Genomic DNA, 27,475 nt, shown 5'->3' with positions numbered 1-27,475 from the left:
GGACTTTACAATAGTGCTTTACCTTTCGAATGAGAGGCTGGGCACAGGCTGGTAATGCAATCTGGTTTTATTAACACAACTGGAATAATTCACCTCCGTTTCCTGATAGCCAAGTAGGACACTAACAAGAATCCAAAGATTAGGGTCCCGGAAAGGCCTGCCATCCACAGAGCTTGGGAGTCTATAGGAGAACCTGTAGGATGGACAAGGAGGTTAGCAGATGCCAAAACCAAGTGATACCATAGCCTGAAAAATACGCATGCTCTTTAGCAAAACCAAGCTGGTCAACTGGAGATTCACACTGGTCCTATTAGCACGGGATAAGAAGTGGGGATGAGGAAGTAGCTTTGGTTTGACTAGTGGTTCAGGTATGAGGCTTCAAATAGCTAGTTAGGTCTCTTCCCACTCACTTGAGTTTTTGTGGAGCTTCTCTGCAGAGTCCATAGTGGCTTGGAGTAGAATCATGGGACCCTTGCTAGAGATGCTCGCAGTACTGCTGTGATGATGGAGGTCAGAGTGTCTTCTTCCTGTTGGAGAGAAGACAGCTAAGGATTAGTCAGACTCTTTTGCACACGGAGGGGGTGGGAGTTGGAGAGTTAAGTCCCTCAATATGTACAGCTCCATTCCATGCCTTCAGAAAACCTCGTTAAAAACAAAAACAACATCGGGGTGCCTATGTGGCTCAGTTGGTTAGGCGTCTGACTCTTGATTTCGGCTCAGGTCATGATCTCACTAAGTTCGAGCCCCACATCAGGTTCAGCCCTGACAGTGCAGAGCCTGCTTGGGATCTTGCTTGTCCTTTCTCTGCCCCCTGCTCTCACTCTCTCAAAGTAAATTAACTTAAAACAATAAGGAAAACACAGAACCTCCTTAAGGTGTTAGATATAAAGTCTTGTCTGAGTTTATATTAACACTGCTACCTCAGTTTCGCCAGAATTTGGTAATAGAGATTAGGATATTAGCCTTTCCCCAAACTGCCATCCTGCTCTAGAAGAGTCATTTGGACAGTAACCTGTTAATACCAACACCCTTTCCTAAGCTACAAAGGTAACTGGTAGCTTATGAATCCCATTTCTATTACCAGTTATAGGACTTTGGAAAAGTCCATCTAAGTTTTAGTTTCTTTAGGAGTATACAGAATATTTTTCAAGTTAGATCTTAAGTATTTAATGCAGTATTTCATGACTCTCATTACATTACCAGGAATATATTTTTGCCAGAAGGTGCTCACAAATCCCAAGTAATTCAGGGGCTAGACAGGAAAAAGTTAGTGGACCAGGTAGGAATACAGACATGTAACAAGGGTATTGGCTCTGATCAACTCAAGTAGATACTCTGTCGGCAATCATCTGCCACCTATAAATCTTCAGGTCATGTTGCCAGACCTGCCTTCGAGCAGGGGTAAACATCTAGATTTCTGAACTAGCCGGATAACAAGGGTTTTGTTAGACTGAGCCATATGTAGGTCATGAGCCAGTTAGATTCCTGGCTTAATCATAATGTATATGGAAAAAGCTAAGACTGAGAGTTACTGGAGGATTGAAAGCTCCTATTTAACAGGCTTGGAATTCTAGGAAGCTGCTTGTCTGTTCTATTGCCTCAAAATACTTGAAGCAGCCTCATTAAGAAAAAAATCAATCTTCACTTGGAATCATTTGCCCACAGGGCAAAAGAGGTTAGCGGTGGGACTCCAGATTATTTCGAGTTTGTCCTCCAGTATAGACAGTGTGGATACTCACGCCTGGCAACAGGACAGGTTATCCTACAGGAGGAGGTCCCAGCAGGCTGGCAGATGGATACATTACAGTGCAGATACACCTGGGAGCCAACAGAATGGAGATCATGGAGGAGAACCACATCAGAAGTCTTAAAACTTACCTCCCCGGGAAGAGGTTGAAAGAAACTTAACAGCAAATCTGGACACCCCAAGCTAATATCACAATAGCACTGAAGAACTAGAGTCTAGAGGGCAGATGACACTTGTGTCATTGGGATCAGTGATCACTTTGAGGAAGTACCAACAAGCCAAAATCAAAGGGCAGCCTTGGCCAAGGACTGGTGGGATGTGGAAAGGATTCCAAGTTGGCGGTTGGGGAGGGGGCATTCGGAGCCCTGCTGAGGAACACACAGGGCAGAATACACATCATACCGGTCCCCTGAGTGCCCACTTTGCCATGGTGTCCACAAAGCTGAAGGTGAAAATACTGAAGCGCTTGTAGTAAGATGGAAATGGTGTATCCAGAGCCTTCTGGACAGGGATCAGCTGGGTTTGATAGTTGTCTCCAACGTAGGGGCATCTAAGCAAAGATATTCAGCAGTCAGGATGGGCTTCCATGGGGAACCCCAGCACAGGTACACGGAGAAGCCACTTACCCTTTCACCAGAATGGGCCACTGGGACAGACTCTGGGAGTTCTTGCCGGGTGTGGCCCAACAGTTATGGAGGAGCAGCCCCAGGGAGGGGTCCGTTCTGTGGCGGATAGAGACCTCCACATAAATGGGATCCCGAAGCAACTTTACCACTGGGTAGTCACCAATAGTGTAGTAGGAGCCATAGTGCTTATCTGCAAGAGGCCAAAGTGGGTTGGAGCACTAAGGACAGAGCTAGAACTCTAGATGGCCTGAGACAGACCATCGCCCATATGAGCACCTCTAGCAAGTATCTTATTACCAATTTGGTCTATTTAAATATTTTTAGTATTTATTTTGAGAGAGAGCTAGACAGAGCAAGTACACAAGTGGGAGGTGGGGCAGAAAGGGAAGAGAGAATCCCAAGCATGGTTGGGGCCATCAGCCTGGAGCCTGATGCAGGGGGCTGCAAACCAGGAGATCATGACCTGAGCCAAAACCAAGAGTTGAATGCTTAACCAACTGAACCACCCAGGTGCCCCAACCAAGTTGGTCTCCTAATGCCAAGAGAAGTAATAAGGCTTTAAGACTGTAGGCTAGCCAGGAGGGTCTCACCTTTGGCAATCTTGAGTTCCAGAGTGAGGGGTCCATGCTGGGTTTTCAGATGGGGTGGTGGGATGGTAAACACCTGAACGCTAAGCGGGAAGGCATTACTCCTTACAGAGTAGCTGCAGCTAACTCGAAGCCTATGGAAAAACATGATCTTTGTTAGCTCTCGTGGGTGGTAGGATGGGCCCCCACCTTTCAGGTTTTAAAGGTTTTTAGGAACCATTATACACTAGGCATGGGACGAGTTTGTCAACAGGATGGGTATGGTTTTGGAGCTTGTGGGAACTAGATCTTAGCTGGGGAGACTAAGACCTAGACAGGATCAGTGTTTGAGCGTTGGAGATCTAGGAACCAGGCAAGACTTAGACGTGATACTGTGAGAAACCTGTGCCTTTTGTAGAGAAGGTAGTCAGGGAAGATCCTGCAGGGAGTGGCTATGAAGGAAGATAAGTAGTAACAGAGTTAAGAGGAGGGAGAGAAACAGCAGAGATCAGAGGCCAGAGCTGGTCCTTCTATATAGTCTGAGACCACAGTCCAGGGTTGGAAACAGGGAGAGAGAGATGGCATTTCACAGAAGATGGGTTAAGACTGGGAAGTAGGCAGTGTTTCATGCAAGGTCCTACAAATTACCTTCATATCAAGTTTAAGCTATATCAGGACAAGGAGGAAGCTTTGAGTGTAAAATCTTATGTGAGGTGTTAAGGGATTCTTTTTGCTACAGGGTGGACTGTGCAGGCAGAAGGGAGAAGGCCAAAATGAACACAAGGAAATCCTGGTCAGTCAAATAGGAGTCCAGGGGAGTTTGAGGCTTAAATGAAGTCAGTGGCAGCGATGCAGGGAGATCTGATCCGATATGGTCAGTAAGATCAGACAGCCAAGGCAGTAGATGGGTCTCTGGTCATGACCAGAGGTTCTGTGGATTCAGGGCTGTACCCTAGAATCCTGTTTTATGGAAGAGAAGTCATTCTGGTCCAGCAGGGTGAGGTTAACTCAGACCTTTACCTGAAGATACTGTCACGGGTAATAGAACCATGGCTCCAAGTTCTCACATCTCTAGCTGCCACCAGCTCATTTTCATATACTGCCTGGTCTCCAGTGACCTAGAAATATGGGCAAAGAAGTGTGGCCATTCCTGTTAGCCAGGTGCCCTTTCACTCAGAATTTGCTCTCATCTAGCAGTCAGCAAGGCTACCCCATCATAGGCTGCATTTTCTTCCCCTTGAGCAGAGGCAACAGCAGGTGGATTAACTGACCTGGGACCTTCTCACCTCACTTAGCTCAGGATAAGAGAATAGGGCTTTGAGCACTCCGATGAGGCAGCCAGGAACATGACCACCAAGGTCAGCCAATTTCCCTGCTTGCTTCCCAGGGCAGTGTGGCAAGAAGAACCTATTACTTGTCCTCGTGTGTGGCTCGGTAGGAGTGCTCCGGCACAATTAGGATCTTAGCTGAACACCCAGGGAAGTTTTCTGCTTTCTCAGCCATGAAGCATTTCTTCTGTCCTAGAGACCATCCTCCGGACCAAGAGGTGGTCAGCTGTATCCTTCCTAAGAGACTCCACCACTCCTGCCCTGTCACTAGGACATTTCTGACTTTGAGTTAGGAACAGGGCCAAAACTCAGCTGTTCTTACCCATCTCGTGGTGCCACAGGAATTAAATGGAAAAAAGAACAGGGCAAAGGCACGTGTTGCTTTCACAGGGTTACATTCGCGGTCCTTCCCGAAGGCCAAGCGCAGAGAATTTAAGAGCAGTGGGGGTGAGGTCACGTTCCGAGACACGGCGATGGAGAAGTGGCCGTCTTGGGTACAGCGTGAGGTCACTGAGAAATCAGAGTTGCTGCGCTGAAAGCAGGTCCTCCCTCCCAGTATTGAGCCAGCTAGACATTTAGCTACTTTTGATCCCTCCTCCCCGGGAAGCTGCCAGTCCCAGCTAGCGACCTTGCTGCGTGTTCAGCTGTCCGAGCCTAATTAAAGCACTGAATGAGCATCCTCAGGAGCCCCTGGGTTTGAATGTTGCCTCCACTACTTGAGCAACTCGAGGCAAAGCATGTAACCTCCTAACTCTAGCTTCCTCTGTACAATAAGACAGAGTACTATTATACCTATCAGTCAGTATTCAGAGCTTAGAATAGAGGGCTGCCTGTACGTGTTTTGCATTAGAAAACCTTAGAGTAGGATTTGGGACACACAGGGAGTCTTGAGAGGAGGCTCTGTGGACACTTAACCTATTTATTCCCAAGGTGGCTCGTAATCTTCAATTTCTGTCAACTGGCTTTTTTGCTTCTGGAGCTCATTGAATATTTTGGTTTCTAGGAGAATTGGCAAGGGAAGGCCGTAGGCAGTGAGCACATAGGGTCAAGTATTCTAGGATGCGTTCATAGCTTATACATTCAACTTCTGGTCATCTTTCAACATTGGTTTCCTGGTGGGGGTAAGGGGGAGGGAAGATCACCCTTCTCCGGGTTTAGTTGCGAGTAATCCAGATTTTAACCGGTTTCAGAGATGCAGGAACTCACCTGTGTTTCCATAGTAACAGGAATTTGCCTCTGATTTGTAGCAGCAACCAAGCTTATTGCAGTCTCCCTGAGTGATGGGTGAAGAAGCACACGGAAGCCTGTCCCACTTTGGGACAGAGTCACACAAGTCAGCGTTTGGAGCTTCTAGTGCTACGTTTTGAAGAGGAGAGGGACTTAAGCTCGACACCAAAGCTTGGTCTTTCAAGAAAAAAAAAAAAAAAAGATAATTACAAAGTATCAAAATTTGGGGCACCTGGATGACTATTTCAGCTCAGTTCATGATCTCCTGGTTTGGAAGTTCGAATCTCACATCAGGCTCTGAACTGTGCTAGCATGGGACCTGTTTGGAATTCTCTCTCCCCTCTCTGCCCCTACCCCGTTTATGCGGTCTCTAAATCAATAATATGCAACTTAAAAACAACGAAGTATCAAAATTCCCACAGATGCCCCGATGATCAGGGTGGATCCATATTACATACTAGCAATTACATTTCAGGAAGTTAAGTCAATATTAAGTCCCCTGGGAAGAGTCCCCTGAAACTAGTACATTTTGAAAGAAGAGAGTCCCAGCAAGAGCTGTAGGTGCAGTGGGGCCCTTTATGCTTTGCTTCAAGCAAGACAGCCTTCCTTCCGTTCTGCTGAGATGCTACTCCATCCTTGAGAGCTAGGAATCACCAGGGGATTGTTCTGAAATGCAGGTTCTGGCACCGTAGGGCTGGTACAGGGACCGGGATCCTGCATTTTCATCAGTGCTATCCCTCTGGATTACATTTTGGGTACAAGGTGGGGTAGAAGAGGGGACTACAGGTTGGAATCCACTGGGACTTTGAGGGAGGGCTCGCAGAGGACAAGGCGAGATTCACCGAAGCCTAGTACGAGTCACATTTCCTGCTAATGATCCAGTTGCCTCCAGCTGAAATGGTGGAGTTCTATTTTCAGGGCACGGTTGCTCCTGGAAGGCATCTGCCAGGTGTCCTTGGTAGCTTCAGTTTTCTCCTGAAGCGGCTCAACGTTGAGGAGCTCCAGGTTCTGGGCTAATTCTGGTTTGAATCCCAGCCCCGGCACCCACTGGGAGGGGCCCTTGGCCAAGCTTGCTGCTGGGGGCAGCGATAGATAGCGTGTAAGGCACCGGTTAGGACAAGGGAGGGGACAGCGAAGCACTCTCCACAGTGCCCCGTGCTGAATAGTTGCTCTAGTGGCGGTTATCCTAAGGGCTGCGTGGAGGGGAGTCCTTCAGGAGTGGCAGGGGTCACTATCGCTGCACAGAGCGGGTAGAAGAGGCCCAAGAACACATTCCAGGCAGCTCAGCACCACCGAGAACCCGAGAGTTTCCAGCCCTTACCTGGGGGATTCCTAGGACACCTGAGCACCTTGGTGTTGGTAACCCTGCGCCCAGCCGCATCTGTGCCTTCAACTCCGACTATCATGACGTAGTGGGAGTCCTGGGGAGTCACCCTGGATGCTGGGGTGGGGGGCCTCGACGTTCCTGGGGATTGGGTCGTGCTCACCCACTCGTTGACATAGCAGCTGCTGTAAGAGGCGTCTAACAGCACGGAGCCCCCCGGGCTCTCCCTTACCCAGGTACCGCAGTCAGAGTTGTTCTGCAGCTTGTGTGGCAGCCCGCGATTGTCTGGGGGGTGAAGGGGAGCAAAAAGCACAGGTGGTCAGTCTCCACACTCACCAGGGCAGGGAAAGGACCGCCAACTTTGCCCATTGGACCCTGAGGGGCAGCAGCGAAAAGAGAGAGGGACAAGAGGGGGCTCGGATTCAGAAGAGAAGTTACATTTTAGAGGGTTTGATCTGTAGGAGTACCTGCAGAGGTCACCAAAGGGGGAAAGTGTTAGGAGGGTGAGAGCGTTAAGCCCCTAAGCCGGGGGAGTTGTCCAACTTACCCCAGACTATGAGTGCAGGAGTCGCTTTCCCGGGGCTCGGGTTTATGGCAAACTGAAGGCTCTGGAGCCCACAATGGAGTTCACCGGGATAATCTGGTACCTGGGGCTTCTGCTGGCCATGCACAGCGAGAGACAAGGGAACACAGAGCAAGAGGGGCTGCAGCAGCCACATGATGCCATCGGGAGCCCCCACTGGCTGCGAGACCTGTACTTAGTTTCCCACGAACCAGAGATCCCCTTGCCCCGTGAGGTGGCTTTAAATACAGAAGGAAACCGCTGTCAGGTGCACACCTGGGTGACATGCAGGTGAAGCTCCTTTGGAAAGGGTGGCTCTTCAGCCTCATTCACTTTAGGCCAAGCTCTGCAGCTGCATCGTGTTAAACACTGCAACCCAGGCAATTCTGAGCTCAGGAAAAATGTGATACCTTATAGCTCAAAGAGGCTTCTCCAAGATGGCTCCCGTGTAGCACTTTATTCTAGTAGCTTACTGACTTCGGGAGACCATCTTCTAGAATTTCGCGTATTTGGGTACGAATCGAGCCCCGCTGCTTATGAGCTATGTGATCTGGGTAAGTTGCAACTTTTTGGAATCTCAAGTTTTCTCTTCTGTAAAATGGGAATAATATCTCCTGGTAGGAGTATGCTTGAGGGTTACGTGAGCTATTCTACGTCACGTGTCTGGCCCGGTGCTCAGCCAACACTGTTGGGGCCTTGAAGGACCCCCATCACCTTCATGGTTCTAGGCTCTCACAAGAAGTTACTGCACAATTGGAACCTGGCTTAAATCTCAGAAAAATGTAACCTTGATTCAAAAAAAAAAAAAAAAAAAAAAAAACTGACTTAAAACCCTTTCCTGGCTCTAAGAGAGAATTCCACCACTGGAGTCTTTTCTTGACAAATTCCAAAAACTGTGTTTGCCATAGTGTCCTATTGGGCTCCCTAATAAGACCTAGGTGAAAATGTGGGTCGTGACATAAATTTCCCAAACAAATTCTGCCTCTTATATGGATATTTTTAAATCTCTTACCATTTGCCTAGGTTTTAGCCATATTTTCATAAATACGTGGGAGTTTGCTATTTGCATGCTTTCCACGTTGGTGTTCTCATCCTTATGAGCTGTGGTTTGCATGTTCTGGGCACCGTTTAGGCCCTAGCACCAGACCAGGTTATAGAGGCATTCTGAGAGCTTGAGGAATGGATGGATATACTCCTCACTGCTGAGGCAAGAACTTGAAAACTGGCTTCTGATCTTCCACCAATTTTCCCCAAATGGTCTTCTGATTCTGTTTAGCCCAATATTTATCATATGGAAACTTTTCCCAGGTCAACAAAAAGTCTCAGCCAAAGCACTGAGGATGCATATACAGGTATCTTTACTTCTCGTCAACTAATGGAGAAGAACAAACATATCTTCCTGGGGAAATTGGATAACTCATGTAACCATGTGGTAACAGCCAACGCTGAGGGAATGCAGAACTCTGCCCTCCTGGGTGGGATGTGGCTTCCTCACCTCCTCTGCACTGGGTTTGGCCACTGGCCTGACACATCCCATTTCCTTACCCACAGGACTTACCTCATTGGATTCCAGTGGCCTCTTACTTATTTTTTATTGCGTCCTGAATGCCTCAGACAGTGTGTACTCAGTGTTGACTGAGTAAAGAATGAATCAATGAATGTGCTTTCAGTAGTGGCCATGTCCTGAGGCTGAACCCCATTGAAAATGTGGCTCAAACTCACAATCTTTAGGTATTTTTCCTTTGAGTAACTATACACGTGATTGCAAGTACAAGAAAGAAGGCGGCGTGTGTTATGTCTCGGGCTTAAAGGCCAGTCTCCCCGCTAGACTTACGAAGGCTGTTCTCTAAAGCAGTGAAGGATCGAGGAGGGTTGCTCGTTTTGCTAATGCTTGGGAGGCAGTATAGCGTAGTGGTTATTTGGATTTTGGCCGTGAACGAACCTGGGAACAAATGCTACATCATTACTTCCTGGCTCTGTGACCTCTGTCAGCGAGTTGCAACTTTTGCATCTGGGAAGTGAGGATACCTCCCTCACGTGGGAGCTATTAGTACGACTGACAGGTATCGTTTCATGAAGCAAGAGAACGCGTGTACAGTGCTTCCGACGAAACTTGCTGCATAATTGTCAGTGGCAGGAGTGTCACCAAGACCAGCGCAGTGCTTGGGAGACACAGGTGAGATGGCAGGCACTGAGAAAGCAGGTGCCATGCAGTGGCCTCCTTGGACTGGGGGGGGGGGGGTTCTGAGGAACAGCTTATCCTGGGGAGACCTCTAGTCAGGCTCTGTGTTTACACAGTTAACACATGAACGTATAAATCTGAAGCCGGGGAAGACATCTGAAAGTCCACCCAGGCTTATACCAGCCACTCTGATGCCACAGGATCAAGGACGCATCCTAGGAGAATATGCCAGCAGGGCTGGGATTAGGTGATTTCATGCTTGCTGCCGTGCTAAATCCCCTGAGGACGTGTTCATTCGGCTACACCGCTCAGTTTCAGGAGAGAAAATGCACTGATAGTGTGTGATCCACCTCGAGGAGCCCCACGTTTAACTTGTAAGATATCCTCTCCCCCTATTCTCTCAAAAGTAATGCTCTGCTCTTTGAGTTTGGAAGGGCAAGTGCTGTTTTAGGTCAGAATCACTCGATCGCTTAAAAATAATTTTAGTGGATTTACATACAGATTACAAATCACTATAACCTGTAGAGACTTACCGAAAGCCCTGTAATCATTGTACCATTTGTTTGATTCCTATTTTATACGCAGATTGAAGGATCCATCTTGGGACACCTACCAGGGTACTGGGGAGTCCCACATGGGAGGCTATGTTGCCTGTAATGGTTAATTTCATGTGTCAACTTGATCGTGACGTGGAGCCCACATTAGACATTATTTCTGGGTGTGTCCATGAGGGTGTTTCTGGATGGCATTAGCAGTTGAATCCGTGGACTCAGGATGGCTCTCCCGGGGATGGGTTGGCACATCTGTTGTTCTAAAAAGAACGACAGATGAGGAAGGAGGAATCCTCTCCTGTCCAATTCCTGCCTGCATGCTTCAGCTGGGGTACTGCTCTTACCCTGCTCTTCCACTAGAGTTTACACTACTGACTCCCTGGCTTCTTAGGACTTCGGACTCAGGCTGGAGTTATGCCACTGGCTTTCCAAAGGGTCCAGCTTACAGACAGCAACTCATGGGACTTCTCAGCCTTCACAAACACATGAGCCAATTCCTCATGGTAAATCTCTATAGAGATATGTAAACATGCATGCAAATATCTATCACTCTTTCTGTTTCTCTGGAGAACCTTGACAAAGACGCTACCCATTCCTCATTCGTTATCTGGCCACGGAGGGGTCTCTGTAAGGGGGGAGGACAGAGTAGTTTCTGACAATGGGGCAAGGCACACTGTACTTTCCAAAGACCTTGTTCAGTCGGGGCATATTTTTTCCTGAACCACCTTTGCATGTTTCCGTTTAAACCAGAGAACAAAGGGAGCACCTGGGTGGCTCAGTTGGTTGAGCATCTGACTTCGGCTTAGATCATGATCTCATAGTTTGTGAGTTCAAGCCCCGCATCGGGCTCTATGCTGACAGCTCAGAGCCTGGGGCCTGCAGCCTGCTTTGGATTCTGTGTCTCCCTCTCTCTCTGCCCCTCCCCTGCTCACTTTGTCTCTGTCTCTCTCAAAAATAAATAAACATTTAAAAAATGTGTTTAAACTAGAGAACAAGTGTACATCTATGCCGTTTACTAATGTTTCCTTTATTGGAATACGGGCACACACAACGATTTCTCCAGAGAGCGGTTGCATTCTGATAGCACCAGGATTGTTATAAAGCTTATGGCCATCCCTTGGGATAGACATTTACCGTGGTTCTCTTGCTGTGACTAGAGTGTGTCCTCCTGACTGGAGGGTGAGGTATATTGGGTAAACAAAGCCCCAGGAAACTCTCTCCGAGTCTGATAAGGCAATAATCAAAATTACCCCCAAATATGGAGGAGCGATTAGGCCATTGTGTGTGCTAATCAGTAATTAGGGAGCAGTGAGGGAGCACCCAGCTGTTCTCGGCATGTGGTGGAAATTAGGACACTTCTCTTCTGAAGGAAGATGGCAAACTGAATTTACTGTAAGTACTTACATGGTTTGTCTTTTCAACAAGCAAGAATGAGATGTAAGCCTGAGTCAGTCGTGAGGTGATGGGTCCCGTTGCTGGGTCTCTCCTTTCAACTTCCTGTCTCCATCCTGGGCCACGCAGCCCACCTCCCCTGCACCCACCCTGCTCTGAGGTGGTCTCGCCTCTCCTGCTCCACCGTTTCCTTTGCCACCAGAACTGATGGCCACCAGTGGGGAGGATGATCCTTCTCCTCTCACAGGCAGGAAGACCCAACTGAATAGCTTTTTGGACTTTGAGAGGAACGTCAATACATTGGTGGCTCCTCCCTCTTGAAGTAGAAGGGGAGTTTAAGGAAGGTAGGAGAGTAAGTTGCTAAAGAGAGAAAAAGAGCTAAAACTAAGGACTTTGGGGTGGGGATTCACAGAAAAAGTTGCTGTTTCTGGTCCACACGGGATGTCTATTAAAATGTTGCCTCTCCTCCTCCATTATGCTCACTTCCTTAAGAGCAGGGCACCAGATGTATTGGATTAAAGCCCACACTGATGACCTCATTTTAACTTCATTACCTCCGTAAAGACCCTATCTTCAACACGTCTTTGTTAGGCATAATTCAGCTCAAACACCTTGCAAGCCATTGTCAAGCTGCATCAGCCAAACCGATCTTTGTTTGGGCTTTATTATTTTATTTTATTTTTTTGGTTGACATGAGAACTGTGTGCATGTGGATGCCTCTATTTCTTTACTTTTTAAGTTTATTTATTTTGAGAGAGAGAGAGAGAGAGAGAGAGAGAGAGAGAGAGACCATGAGTGGGGGAGGGGCAGAGAGAGAGAGAGAGAGAGAGAGAGAGGGAGGGAGGGAGGGAGGGAGAGAGAGAGAGAGAGAGAGAGAGAGAGAGAGAGAGAGAGAGAGAGAGAGAGAGGGAAAATCCCAAGCAGGCTCCACGCCGTCAGCACTGAGCCCGGTGCAGAACTCCAACTCATGAACTGTGAGATCAAGACCTGAGCCACAATCAAGAGTTGGATGCTTAACTGACTAAGCCACCCAGGTGCCTCTGTTTCTTGACTTTTATAATTTTCATTTACTTGTTAAAATTCTTTTTAAAAATTCCCAAACGTGCTTTGGCAAAACTAAAGGGATTTTTATTTATTGTTTTATCTGTCTATTTTTTTAAGTTTTAAATTTTATTTCCAGTTAGTTTAACATCCAGTGTAGGGGCGCCTGGGTGGCGCAGTCGGTTAGGCGTTCGACTTCAGCCAGGTCACGATCTCGTGGTCCGTGAGTTCGAGCCCCGCGTCAGGCTCTGGGCTGATGGCTCGGAGCCTGGAGCCTGTTTCTGATTCTGTGTCTCCCTCTCTCTCTGCCCCTCCCCCGTTCATACTCTGTCTCTCTCTGTCCCCCCCCCAAAAAAAAACAAAAAACAAAAAAAATCCAGTGTAATATTTGTAGCAGGTGTACAATACAGTGATTCAGCACTTCCATACATCATTGGGGACTCATCACAAGTGCCCTCCTTAATCCCCATCACCTACTTTATCCCCCACCCATCTCCCCTCTGGTAATCATCAGTTTATTCTATATAATTAAGAGTTGTTTCTTCATTTGACTCTGTCTCTCTTTTTCTCCTTTGCTCCTTTGTTTCTTCCACATATGAATGAAGTCATAAGTTATTTGTCTTTCTCTGGCCAGCTGATTTCACTTAGCACGATACTTTCGAGGTCCATCCATGTCATTGCAAATGGCAAATGTGATCTGCAAATAATGAAGGTTTGACTTCTTCCTTATCAATTTGGGTGCATCTTATTTCTTTTTGTTGTCTGTCTGCTGTGGCCAGGACTTCCAGTACTGTGTTGAATAACAGTGGTGAGAGTGGACATCCTTGTCTTATTTCTGCCCTTAGGGGAAACGCTCTCAGGTTTCCCCCATTAAGGATGATGTTAGCTGTGGGTTTTTCATAGATGGCCTTTAATATGTTGAGATATATTCCCTCTAAACCTACTTTGTCGAGGGTTTTTATCACGAATAGTTATTGTACTTTATCAAATGCCCTTTCTGAGTCTATTGAAATGGTCATACGGATCCTCTCCTTTTTCTTATTGACTTGATGTATCACATTGATTTGTGAATACTGAACCACCCTTGCATCCCAGGAATAAATCCCATCTGATCATGGTGAGTGATTTCCTTAATGTGTTATTGGAATCTGATTGCTAGTATATCTTTGAAGAGTTTTGCGTCTATGTTCATCAGGGATATTGGCCTGTTGTTCTCTTGTTTAGTGGTGTCTTTATCTGGTTTTGGTATCAGGGTAATGCTTGTCTCATAGAATGAATTTAAAGTTTTCCTTCTAAACTAAAAGGATTTTTAAATTCCTTTTTGTTTAGAGGAAAGGGATCAGTAATGCACACTGTGGCTGAGTGGTTGGTACTAATTGGATTGTTTTGGTTTAGAGAGCAGGTAGACCTGGTAAGACAGGACGGCTGAAGGATAGAAAATTCAGGAGGAAAGATGCAGGCCACATGGAAGCCAGGCTCACTTTGGTCATTGCCTTATGCTTGGTAACTCTTGTAGTTCAATGGCTCTCAGCTGACTGGAGTTGATTGGGTAATTAATTTACAAATGTTGTGTCTGATTCTATCGTGTATACTCATGTTTCTTATGTTCTCTCCTCAACCGGGACATAGCCTTGCTTTTCTAACCACATGCCTTTACATACATGGCTTCCTCTTCATGTGATGCATAGGGTCCTCTCTCTGTTGGCCCAATTCTATGTTCACTTGGGCAAAGGTTCTCCAAAGACCCATCCCCGGACCAGCGATGTCAGCCTCGGCTGGGGACTTAACAGAAGTATAAATTCGGGAGCTTTACAACAGACCTGGTGAATCAGAAACTCTGGGGTGGGGACCCACAGAGTTAAGTCGTGTGTCGCGACCTCAAGAAAAAAGAGAGAAGAGAAAGTTTGGGAACAGGAGGGTCCCCTGGGCTGATGGCCCAAGTGACGGCTTTATTGTTGCTGTACACAATCTTTTATAATATAAGACTCTTATGGATCAGGTCATTCTAAAAATAAACAGGTTTCACATGATCACTGCCAGCCAAAACATTTAGTTCTGTATACCTTGTGAACTTTCTGAACGGGTCACAAGACCTTGTTGATAGATTGCTAGCAAAACACAGTTCCCATGTTTGTTTCTATCTGACTCGGGGTAGAAAAAGGGAGGTAGCATTACTGCCAACACCTGCAGACCACAGGCTTCAGGAATTAACTTTCTCAGCCTTGACAAGGCTTTTGTATGCCCTTGAAAGTGGGGGAATGGGAAGGGGAACCACCGGGTTGGCTTGAGTCAACAGGGAACGTTGCTCGACCCGGTCTCAGCCTGGCGCCGGGCCCAGCCTACCACATGAATGGGAGGGGGAACCACCAGGTTGGCTTGAGTCAACGGGGAACATTGCTCGACCCGGTCTCAGCCTGGCACCGGGGCCCGGCCCCCCACAGTCGTCTTCCAGGGGGTTCTGACGCATACTCAAGCTTGAGGACCAGGGCTTTTGGGTGGTGTTTTTCAGGTCCTCTTTCCCATGAAGCATTTCGTGATCCCCCATCTGGAGGCAATTTCCTCTTGATTTGGTTTCCAGCTGTCTTTGTGTTGCTCTTGGGACAGTTACAATCCAGGACTCTACTTCCCCTCCTGGTTTGTAAGGTCCTTGAAGTCCCCCACATGATTTGCCCACGTCCTCAGACAGCATTTTTGAGACAAATGAACACTTATTACTTATTTATTTTGAGAGAGTGCATGAGCAAGCGCAGGGGAAGGGGAAAGGGACAGGGAGAGAGAGAATCCCAAGCAGTCTCCCTGCTGTCAGCACAGGGCCAGACGTGAGGCTCGATTTCATGAAATGTGAGATCACGACCTGAGCCGAAATGAAGAGTAGGGTTAGGTTGGGGCCCCTGGGTGGCTCAGTCAGTTAAGCATCCGACTCTCGGTTTTGGCTCTGGCTTAGGTCATGATCTCATTGTTCATGAGTTCCAGCCCCACATCGGGCTCTGCACTGACAGCGTGGAGCCTGCTGGGGATTCTCTTTCTCCCTGTCTCTCTGCTCCACCCCTGCTTGTGCTCTGTCTCTCTCAAAAGAAAAAAACAAACAAACAAAAAAGATGCTTAATTGACTGAACCACCCAGAGGCCCCAGAACTCTGTTATTTAAATGGTTTGCATCATGCTTCAGAGGGGGCCTGTTTTGCAAGTCCTACTTCCTATTTGCCACCAGCCTGTGTTTTTGTGCTTAACTCACCATGTAAGTGAAGCTTCCTGTTCTCTTCAGGCTAAGATGCAGACTCCTTGGCATGGGCCCCGAGTCCTCCCGGATCGTGTCCCTGCCCGCTGGTCCAGGGAAGCCTCTTGCCTCCCGGTGGCTGGTCCAACGGTTTCCCAGACCCAATCCTTTGTCTCTCACACTGTGCTGTTTTCTCTTCTGGAACACCCTCTCCTGCTTTGTCTGCTTCTTTGCTCCTGCCTGGCTTATGTTAACTTACGTCATTGCATCTTATTCTTTAAAAGGTCTGGCTGAGGCATCACCTCCTCTGGAAATCCTTCTCCGGCCACTGGCCCCCAGGGTTGGGCTGGGGGATTTCCTGGGGACTTGTGCCTCCTCCAGCCCTTCTTGGTGCGTCTTGACTGTTACTTACTGCGTCCGGGCTCTTTTTGGCCACAGAGTCTTTCAGTGCAGGCTGTGTCCCTTCTAGCTTAATGCCTTCACCATAGCAAGGCCTCAGTAAATAATTACAGAATAGGAGTGCCTGGGTGACTCAGTCAGTTGAATATCAGACTCTTGATCCCAGCTCTGGTCTTGATGTCAGGGTCATGAGTTCAGGCCCTATGTTGGGCTTCCCCCTCGGCATGAAGCCTATTTAAAAAAAAAATGAAATGGGCAGATAAGGTTCTGGGAATGCAGCTTAAACAAAATTTAAATAACCCATTGAACACCCCTCCTACCCTCTTGCCTGTCTGTCCTGCATGTCCCACTCCTGACTAGCAGTCCTGTTTGCATTCAGTTAAACAGACTTTTCTTAACTTCACAACCTTCCCTAGAAGTGGGACCAGTTCAGTGATTTTACCAAAGCATATTTGTGCATCTACAAAGATATATCTTGGAGAAGGGTAGCTGCTACCTGGGTTCCTTTTACTCTAAGCAAATATCAATGGAAGCATCACATGTTTGTGTTAAGATCTTTTTATCCAGCCTGAGCACAAGTAACTTGAGTCATACAGTTAGTGAATGCTTTGGGTGTCAGTTATGTTAATTCCAGTCTCCGCATAAACAATGACTACAGTTCACTAAACCTCTACTCTGGATCAGAGACTTTTCCTAGATCCTGGGGATAAAACTCTGCTTTCTCCTGTCCTCATTTTCTCGTTCTCTCCTTCTATCCCAGTATCTCTTTCATCGGACATACTCTGCCATGTACTATGCTAGGCTCGGGGGTCTAGTAGTAGATAGGGGGTACTCGATCTCATGGGATTTACAGATGAGATGCTTTTGAACAATAGCTAAATACACATGGACTCCTATGCCTAGCCCAGTATCTGGCAATGGATACTTGGAAAGTGAATAAATGAATAAAACTATACTCTCATAGGCTAAACCAATTTCAAATGTTTACATTTCACTTAAGAACAACCAGCGGCTGGGCCAATGTCAGGGCATGTGATGTGGGGGCTGTCCTTTGAGACAAGGTGCCAAGCATTACAGAGAATCCTTCCAATATTCGCCTTCTCCGTGTATTTCTTTCTCACTCTCCTCCTTTTCCTTTCTTTCTTCACGTGGCGGAGGAGTTAAAGGTTAGAATCCGAGCTAGAACACCTATTCAAGGTTGCTGTTTTTCTTTCCCTTCAATCTTCAAAGGCTTCATTTTACAGAGCCTTCTCATTTACTCAGTGCTGATAGAATTTGAAGTAAGATTCCTCCAAATTCAGCAGGAGCCTCCGAACAACTAGCTTTGGGGCTGGTGTCCATGACTGGGGGACCCACAGGTCCCAAAGGCCAAGGGGGATGCCCCTGGGCATCTCCCCCTGGAAGCTGACCGCAATCCCTCCTCACCTCTTCCCTCTGCCCCTAGTGATACTTTGCACAGCTTTATCACAAAAATTTCTCCAGAAGTGATGAAAATTGTTGCAAGGACAAATTGAGGTAACAGCTGGAGAAAGATTGCTTGTGGATTGGAGATGCAAATTGGCCACGGCACCGGGTAATAAATGAGTCCAATCTGTGTAAGAGGCTAGGGTCATGCTTGTTACAGCTCCACGCACCTACACCGGCGAGAGCTAGACTCTGGCAGGGATTTATCACGGAGTGTATTAAAAGTGTCATTAGTGAAAAATTAATATTACAAAACATTTTAGGAGGGCTGAAGCAATCATCCCTCTTTAATAACACAGGACAGTTCCCATAAATACCCTTTATTTTTTCCTCAAGCAGAAAATGAGGAGTCTGCCAGGATTGTCTGATCTCACCCTCTCTCTCCAAATTGCCAACTGAAACGGGTGATCATTTCATTTCTTTCTTCTTCAAATGGGTCACGTTGTTGGCTTGTTGTGTGACAGGCCATGCCTTTCCCTTTATTTAAAAACACAGAAGCCTCGTGGCCTTTGGAGGTAAAGGAATTGCTTCTCATCGGTTGAAAATTATAAGCTTTGAAGATGGATTTTTAGGGAGCCTTTTTCTTGCAATAAGTACTGAGCCATGTTTATATCATCCTCTCCATGCCTTGAAGGGGGTAGAAAGACCTTTTGTTGACACTCATAGCTTTGTAGCAAAAGCCTTAGGAATTGAGGGATGCTTCCAAACACCCCTCTTTCAACCCTGGGAATTCTGGCATGTCCACAGAATAGCCAGGGAGATGATCTCACTGTCCTCATTTCAATGTTCTCCTTGATTAAGCATCTACAGTTGACCTTTGAACTATGTGAGAATTAGGAGTGCTGACCCTGTTCGCAGTCAAAAACCCATGTATAATTTTCCGCTCCCTCAAAACTTAACTATTAATAGCCTATTGTTGACCGGAAACCTTACCAGTGACATGAACAGTCAATTAATGCATATTTTATATGCTCCATACTGTATTCTTAAATAAAGTAAGCTAGAGAAAATAATATATTAAGAAAATCATAAGAGAAAATACATTTACATTATTGTACTCTAAAAAAATCTTCATGTAAGTGGACCCGTGTAGTTCAAACCACTTGTTGTCCAAGGGACAACTGTATGATATGCCATAATTGTGCCAGGAATTAAAGGAATGGTAATAATAATAAAATCAAAGGAAAAAATCTGATTTTTTTTTGAGAGAGAGAGAGAGAGAGAGAGAGAAAGCATGTGTGTGAGTGGAGGAGGGAGGGGCAGAGAGAGAGAGAGATAGAAGGAGGGAGAGAGAATCTTAAGCAGTCTCCACCCTCAGTGCAGATCCCAATGCTGGGCTTCATCTCATGACTGTGAGATCATGACCTCAGCCAGAAACAAGAGTTGGATGCTTAACCAACTGAGCTACCCAGGCACCCCAAATCTGAATTTTTAAACAGTAAAGAAAATCTCAGACGTACATACTATTAGAGCTGGAAGCAATTTTAAAGATCTTGTTTTATGTAAGAAAATGGAAGATTGTTGGTTTTGCTCAGAGTAGTTGAGAATTGGAATGAGAAACTAGGAAAAATAAAAAGAAACTAGGAGTTTTGATTATATGGAGTAAAAGTTCAAAACTCGGATGGGAGCCAAGGCAAACACAGTGAAGCAATGAATAAGTAATGCAGAAAATTCCAAACCAATAACATGAGACATTATATAACCAAGTGAAAAACATGTGATACAAACAAAAGGGGCTAGGACTTCAGAGCAGGGCAAGGCCAAAGACATTGGAGTTGAAGCTATCCAGAGGTGTAATTTGAGTTCTTGTTGAGGATGGTCAGGTGGGAAAGGATAGATGATAAGGAAGGAGGCTAGTCTAGATTTGATAGATGAATGACCAGCGAGAATTCAGTGACTGAAGCCATGAATGAACACGTAGAACAAGGAATCAACAGGATATAGTTGGGAGACAGTGAAGGGTCTTGCCCAGTGGAGAAGGTCTGGGTTGGGAGATGAATGTGATAGGAGACACGGCTTCCGCTCTTCTCATGTGCCTTGCATTGGGAGCAAAGGTACAAGGTGAGTCATTTAGATCTGGACATGTTTACATTTGAATGCCAGAGCTGGAACCAGAATCCAGCTCTCCTAAACCTAAGCCTAAAGACTTTTCCATGGAAGCAAATTGCTTCTTGCAGCCGTGTACTCTGGTGGTTGTGTGCACATGCATTTTCCTCTGGGTAGTTCAAAAGCATGGATTCTTGCTTGCCAAGTTAGAAAAGGAATATGGATTTTGTCTCAGCATGGGAAAGCATTGATCAATTAGAAAAAAGGAAATTTAAAAGGGAAACACCATTGGGGCGCCTGAGTGGCTCAGTCAGTTGAATGTCCGACTTCGGCTCAGGTCATGATCTCGTGGTTCCTGAGTTCGAGCCCCATGTCGGGCTCTGTGCTGACAGCTCAGAGCCTGGAGCCTGCTATGGATTTTGTGTCTTCCTCTCTCTCTGCCCCTCCCCTGCGTGCGTGCTCTCTCTCTCAAATATAAATAAACATGAAAAAATTTTTAAAAGAATTACAAGGGAAACACCAAGATGACAGGCATGATGATGGTGTTGTAGATGGCCTGAAGGGGGCAGTGTGTGGGAGAGAATTAGGAGCAAATACAATCCAGATAAAATCTGAGATGATCTGGGAAGAGGAGGCAAGTCTTCAGGCCTCCTATTTTATCTACATGCTAATGATACCTTTTCCTGAAATTGTAAGGAATTCACTTCGGTCAGAAATTCCAAGTTTTCTCCCAAGTGATCAGGCTGATTGCTCATGCTTCCCCTATTCCATCTGTAGCTTGCTCCTTGGCTGCTAAATGATGTGGCAAATTGACATTTCTGCAACAGCACAGGAAAAAAAACCCCCAACAACCTGTTTTTGATTTATGCACTGCATTTTCATGCTCTGGGGCCTAGATAATTTAGCAGAGGCTTGAAATGAAGGAGAAAGCATTCAAAGTCATGTGGGGATTTGATAATACCATTGGATTCAAAGTTATTTGTATGATATTTGGAAATAATTAGTTTTCCAAACCTTCTTTATTTTCAAACACAGGTTATTCGTCTACAGGTGCACAGGTGACCCCCTTGATGGTAAGTGAAACCATCAGAGTGTGGGGACATTGCGTATTTGCTAATGCAACCAGGCATTAAATGCCATTCCATTTCAATGTCCTGAAGGAAGCAGAGGCCATTACAACAGCCTGTCTTCCAGGGAAAGAAAGAGCTTTGGCCTGGGATTGAGGAGATGTGGGTCCTGGTTCCAGTAGATTTTTCCATCCTTGGACCTCCCATCCTAGGGCTCACGTGTAAGAATTGTCAACTAGCATGTTGCCGAATGCATGACAAGCTAGTTGTGGGATTTTGCACACTTGCCTCTCTGGATGTCCGTGTCCTCTGCTGGGAAATAAAAGCATCCTCGTTGGGCATCTTTGCACTAAAATCCCATGACTTGGGTCTTGTGAGATGTGAGCTTATTTATCACTTTGACTCACTCCAATAAAAATGTTAGCTGTGGCCTGTGATGTATGAATTGAAAAGTCTTGCTAATGATTTTGCTCAAGATGAAAATTCTGTTTAAGGCAACCTCCATTTTTTCTAAATTATATATAGGTAGTTATGAATTAGGCATAAGACATCATACCAATACTAGTGCAATAACATATTATTTTAAAAGCGAACAGTTTCCTATGACCCAGCAATAGCACTGCTAGGAATTTACCCAAGGGATACAGGAGTGCTGATGCATAGGGGCACTTGTACCCCAATGTTTATAGCAGCACTTTCAACAATAGCCAAATTATGGAAAGAGCCTAAATGTCCATCAACTGACAAATGGATAAAGAAGTTGTGGTTTACATATACAATGGAATACTACTTGGCTATGAGAAAGAATGAAATATGGCCTTTTGTAGCAACGTGGATGGAACTGGAGAGTGTTATGCTAAGTGAAATAAGTCATACAGAGAAAGACAGATACCATATGTTTTCATTCACATGTGGATCCTGAGAAACTTAACAGAAGACCAGGGGGGAGGGGAAGGGGGAAAAGAAAAGTTATAGAGAGGGAAGGAGCAAACCATAAGAGACTCTTAAATACTGAGAACAAACTGAGGGTTGATGGAGGGGGGTGTGGAGGGGAAAGTGGGTGATGGGCATTGAGGAGGGCACCTGCTGGGATGAACGCTGGGTGTTGTATGGAAACCAATTTGACAATAAATTTCATATAAAAAATAAAATAAAAATGAACAGTTCCCTGTTAACTGTATGTCAGGGCACATTGCCTTGATCCATTCAGCTTAATTTCTAATTCTAATAATTATTCCAAATGGGGAATCTTACCATTATAAATAAAGGTAATGAAAGAAAAGCTTTGTCTGACATAAGGGCTTAAGAAACCCATAGCGAGTCCATTGGTGAATGGTGAGATGTGGGCTCAGAATGCTTTATGTTATTTTTGTGTATTCTGTACGGGTACACTGGGATGCTCTTCTAGAACTTACATTTGTACCTTTTTTTCTCTGCTGAAAGAAGAGCCAAGGAAGGGCTTTGGAACCCCAGAGGGGAATTGCCTATTTCTCCAGTATGGGTGTTGGTCTCCCTGGAATCCCTGCTGGGGCTCCGCTGGAAAGGGTAGGAGTAACTGGGATCTTGAAGAAGCTTCTTTTCCATGGGTATTGCTGAGTAGTGACCCTGTGTGTAGAGACAAGTGAGTGTACTCAGATTCTTTGTTTTGTGCATGTATGTATGCATGTATTTTTAAATGTTTATTAATTTATTTTGAGAGAGAGGGAAATAGAGCATGAGCAGGGGAGGGGCAGAGAGAGAAAGCAAGAGAGAATTCCAAGCAGACTCCATGCTGTCATCATGGGAACCTCTCTTGGGGCTTGATCCCACGAACCGAGAGATCATGACCTGAGCAGAAATCAAGAGTCAGACGCTTAACCCTCTGAGCCTGTGTTTTGTGTATTTAAAAGGAACAGCTGGGGGCCCCTAAAGCATGGATTCCCAGGAAGGGAGGGAGGGCAGTGGCCAAGAGGACAAGGTGCACGCAGTGGTTCTGGACCAGTGAGAGGCGAGGTGAGTGAACACACCAGAACCAGCCCCGAGTCCGCCTGAGAACACCAGCTGGTCCCCTGGGAGGTGGCCAGGTGTGGCAACAGAACATTCGAATCCTACAGTCTGCAGCCTCAGGTGCGCATTGGATTATTGAAAAAGTGGGTGGGCCCTGCTGTAGAGAGCCCCTGGGCAGGAAACCATTTCCTCGAGGCTCAGATCCTACTGTTGGCGCAGGCACAGGACCCACCTCACACGGGGGTGAGCCTTCAAGACATGGGGAGTAGGTTCAGGCACTAGCCCTGCTTCAGTGGTGAGATCTCTGCCCTCTCCCCTAACTATCACCCCCACCTGCTTTGGGACTGCTGAAGTGCCCGGACAATTCTGGAGGTAAGGGGCATCTCAGCTGTAGATAATGGAGATCCTGTTAATGGTACAGACCAGGGCTTGAATCATGAACTTAAAAAGTGACTGTATGGCATCTTGAGTTTATGGAACAATTCATACTGGTTTTATAAGTACTACACATTTAGCACACATTTAGAAGATGTGGAAAATGCAGAGAAGCAGGAAAAGGAATAAAATCATTCAAACTCCCAAACCCAATGACAATCTCACTGTTACAATTTTGGTGTGACTATTCTCCTAAGAAAAGAATATTCTAACAAGGAGAATGCAAGCAAATATTTGAGACCAACTGTATATCTTCTGACAGGGACCCAGTGGTGGGTTGGGGCCACTCCCCAGGCAGTGCAGCCTGCCGGATTTTACAGGCACCTAGATTTGGTTTTCATTATGGACTAAAAGCTTGGTGAGGGGTTTTTGTTGCGTTCTCTCCTGAGACTTAGCAGCTAAAAGACAGACTGGCTCACAGTTGGCACTCGGTATAGACTTGCTGAATGAATGAATGAGTGAATGAATGAGTGGACTCTAGTCAGGGTTATCTGATTCAGCAAATAAATATACAGCACACCCAGCCAATCTGAATTTCCAATAAATGAATACTTTATTAGTATCCTTCTATCTAAATATTGCATGGCCATACTTCTATTGCAGGTTATTTGTTGTTTTCCTGAAATTCAGATTTGAGTGAGTGCCCTATATTTGATCTGGCATTATTTTGGTGAGGCTCACTATTCCAGCTGGATTTCTTGCTGCCTTGTTATTGAGAGATTTAAGCTGTCCTTTCTAGGAGAAGGGAGGGAGATGACTGGCGTGTGACTTTCAGAAAGCAGAGGAGGCTTGTCGCAGCCTCTTCACCCAAGCGGGTCCTTTACCCACACTTCGACCGGCCTCTCAGACAACGAAGACTTTGCACCTGGCAGATATGTGTGTGACACACCTGTGCTACCAATTCCCGAGGGAGCCATGCCTTGGGGACCTATGGAGGAAATTCGATGATTATTGTTCTATTGCACGTCAGTGACAACAAGTGAAGTTGGTACTTATTTTACCTCGGGCTATAAGGCAAGTCTCTGCTCCACAGGGAAAGGATGACAGTATATCCACGAGGAATTTCATATTCTGTTCCGTTAGCAATTCAGGAGAAACGGGTAGAACTGGGGGGAAAATAAGCTATGCTAGGGAAATACGTCTCCAGAGCTACTTAAAATATACCATATTGGGGTAATTTCCTGCAACCGTAACTATCCCACACATTCTTCCTTGGGTACCCATGAACGGCAGCTCTTTCAGGATGCTTTCTTGGATCTACTAATTCAGATATTCATCCAATAGATGTGCGAGGAACACCAGCTCTGTGTGAGCAAGATGCTGAGGGATAATTTTAAAAACCATTTTTTGGAGGAGACAGATAAATAAAATATGCAAAATAAATGTGTAATAAATAAATATGGAAAACTGAGGATAAATGCAGTGAGGAAAAAATAGAGCATGCTATCAGACTGGCTGAGATAAGGAAAGAAGGCTGGTGTGGCTGGTGTGGGAAGAGAGGAGGCAGAAGTGCTTTGAAGACATGTCTGGGCCAGGTCACGTGGAGCCTTGGAAAACACATCAGTGTGTTCTTCCTTGTCATGAGGGCAATGGGAGTACATCATGAGGTTTTAAGCTAGAGAATGAAATAAGCGGATCACAGTTTGAAAAGCTTACTCGGGTTGGTGTGTGAAAACAGATTGAAGGTCAATGGTGGGTATGGGCAGGGTGAGTTAGAAGGCTTGAGCAGTGGTTCAGGTCGGACAAGATGGTAGTTTGGTCCAAGGGTGGTAGTAGAAACGACAGAGCGAAGGATATGCAAATTAGGTAAGCAGTCAATGGGGCTCGTGGAGAAGGGAGTGTGGTGTCAGGACTGGCTCTTGGGTTTCTCATAGGCACAGCCTGATGGTGTTAGTACCATTCTCTAAGATATGGAAGACTAGATGGAGGGAGACTAGGTTTTGGAGGAAGATCCTGAGTTTGGTTTGGGACCTGCTGAATTTAATGTGCCTTTGGCGCTTCATTTACATTGAGTAGGTATTTGGATGCATTGGCGCTGGAATTCCAAGAAAAGGTCTGGGTTACATATTTAAATTGGAACTCATTGACAAATGGATGGCGTTTGCCTAAACAAAGGGTATAAAGTGAAAATAGAGGGTGAACTTATGGCTAATTTCTGAGAAGCCCCCTTTATTTAAAAGGGTATTCAGAAGGGCGCCCGGGTGGTTCAGTCAGTTATGTGTCTGGCTCTTGATTTTGGCTCATGGTTGTGAGACGGAGCCCCATGTCGGGCTCCACATTGAGCGTGAGGCCTGATTGAGATTCTCTCTGTCTCTCTCTCTCTGCCCCTCCCCAACTTGCGTGTGCACTCTCTCTCTCTCAAAAACAATAATAAAGGTTATTCAGAGAAGGATAGATTAACCAAGGGGATTGGAGAATAGCCAGAGGAAGCCAAAAGTGTGTAGAGCCATGAGAGCTGGTAGAAGAGAGCATTTTAAGAAGGAGGATCAACAGAGTCTCTTGAAAGATTAAGTGAGATAGAGACTAGACAATTCAATGGCAAAGAGTTGGGGGGAGGTGAGAGGTAGACATAGGGAGTTGAGACAACACAACAATTATTTGGACGTTTTTGTGTCAAGTAGAAGAGACAAGGCAGTAGCTGGAAGAGTAAGTGGTAATGGTAGAAGGAATTTTATTTTAGGATGGAGGAGACTCCAGACAGTTTAAAAAACTGATGAGATGAAATCATTCAGTAGAAAGAGAAGAAAACAATGCAGGAAGAGAAGAGGTCATTGCTAGTGTAAGTAAGAACCCAGCAAAGACCAGAGGAAATGGGCCCACAGCATAAGCTGAGGGACTGAGCCTCCAGTGGAGAAGGGGCATAGTAATAGGAAGAAACAGACACGTTTCACCTCCAAAAAGTGTGTAAGTTTGGTATTAGAGAATGGAGATCTCTATTCTTGTGACGTAGGAGATGAGGCTATTCATCTACTGAGAGTAAAGGGAACTGGGCAGTTCTGGTTCCTAAGTGAATGAATGCCACTAGTGTTTGCCATGGGCATCCGATGAGAGGGGTAAATTGGAACCCACACCGAACTGGAGTTCTTTTGTTGGATAATTAGCACAGAGGCTATGCAAATACTTCTTTTGAAAAGCTTTCTGACATGTACACCACTCGTGTTTTAGTACTCCCAACATTTTTTAAGCATATAACAATCTATTTCTATAAGTAACATAGCCATCTAATACAAAAAGTTAGAACTCCCCTCAAGTATAATTAATTTTATCGCAAAGCTGGAAAATCAGATCAGAAAAGTTATTTGCATTATGTAATGTGGTGATGGCATAAAAACTGCCTGCACATGCCTCACATTTATGCTTAAAGCAGGTTAGTAATTATTATCAACAACTAAAACTCTTCTGAAACCACTGAACTGGAATTAACTTTTCAATGGCGTATGCAATGTTAAGAATGTGATTAATGTTAATGAACAAAATATAACTTATTTGGACTTTTTTCTTAAAACGATGCCTTTCTTTTAAAAGTACAAAGAAAAGTAATTATAAATGCCCATGTTTGAGGGAAAAGTAAAAGTTGAGGCGTTCATTGAATACGAATAAAGTATCTCAGAAAGGTTAGTTTTTCTTGTACTGTGTATTCGATGAAGCAGGAATTATATGAGAATTTTTTTTTTCTTATTTAGCAATTGGCCATTCATGCAGAATATGTATATTAGGACTTTAAAACTACTATTGCCATTTGCCTTCATGTGAATGCTCTGAAGTTAAACTGGGGACTGAAAAACCTTTTGTTAACTTTGTCCAAACTCATGTCAATACTGAATTACTGTTTGGCCAATAGAATAACTCCATGAAGACTTTTCAGCTATTTTGCTGAGATCTGTGCACCAATTCTTCAGTGTTCTGATGGTTTTTGTTTGTGTGTTTTGTGAGGTTTTTCTTTTGTTTTTTTTTTTCTTGGCTTTTGTTTTTTTTTGAGGCCTTTAATGGCTGTCAGTCAAATGTGAATGTGAATTTGTTTTAATCATGCTGCCAGAGCCTGTTTTTTTTTTTTTCTTTTTTACCTCAGAGAAATGAGTATGCGTCTTCACAGCTGGGACCGCATCAAATAAGATGGCGATGGCAGAAAAATGATGAGATTAAGTAACACTGTGATACATACTTAAGCATGCCATTGAAAAATTAAGATTGTAGGAGTTTTGCACTACAGATGGTCACCAAGATTCATCAAATAATTATTTATTGAGCATGTACTAAATTCTGGGCACCGAGCCAGAAGCTAGGGAAGACGGACACATTCTTTGCCCTTAAAAATC

The 27,475-nt window shown here is 45.4% G+C and overlaps 1 protein-coding gene and 1 long non-coding RNA gene across 4 annotated transcripts in view; one reads left to right on the top strand and one right to left on the bottom strand.

The window, feature by feature from the left end:
• The window catches only part of LOC123380738, a 121,589-nt gene that overhangs the window by 16,485 nt on the left and 77,629 nt on the right, over positions 1–27,475 (top strand). The gene's annotated exons all lie outside the window — the stretch shown is intronic.
• Positions 50–7,616, bottom strand: ZP4 (zona pellucida glycoprotein 4). Of its 2 annotated transcripts, none has more exons than XM_045039853.1 (11): positions 7,366–7,616; positions 6,816–7,103; positions 5,474–5,623; positions 4,590–4,777; positions 3,960–4,057; positions 2,964–3,094; positions 2,374–2,563; positions 2,150–2,297; positions 1,740–1,818; positions 411–527; positions 50–193 (listed from the first exon to the last, which is right to left on the bottom strand). In XM_045039853.1, exons 1-11 carry the CDS (start codon positions 7,535–7,537, stop codon positions 90–92), a joined length of 1,665 nt encoding a protein of 554 aa, XP_044895788.1. In that variant the 5' UTR covers positions 7,538–7,616; the 3' UTR covers positions 50–89.

The sequence above is a fragment of the Felis catus genome, chromosome D2 (genome assembly GCF_018350175.1).
Source record: "Felis catus isolate Fca126 chromosome D2, F.catus_Fca126_mat1.0, whole genome shotgun sequence".
Taxonomy (NCBI): domain Eukaryota; kingdom Metazoa; phylum Chordata; class Mammalia; order Carnivora; family Felidae; genus Felis; species Felis catus.
The sequence above is the reverse complement of the archived record's forward strand: the minus strand, read 5'-3'. Positions and strand labels throughout refer to the sequence as shown.

What these genes read in the sequence shown, in the direction of transcription:
- ZP4 (XM_045039853.1), bottom strand. Translation starts at nt 7,537, where the DNA reads ATGTGGCTGCTGCAGCCCCTCTTGCTCTGTGTTCCCTTGTCTCTCGCT. An exon ending in TCCTGCACTCATAGTCTGGG is followed by an intron (nt 7,104 to 7,365) that starts GTAAGTTGGACA and finishes TTCACCCCCCAG; the next exon opens with ACAATCGCGGGCTGCCACAC. An exon ending in ACCCGTGACAGTATCTTCAG is followed by an intron (nt 3,095 to 3,959) that starts GTAAAGGTCTGA and finishes GTTTTTCCATAG; the next exon opens with GCTTCGAGTTAGCTGCAGCT.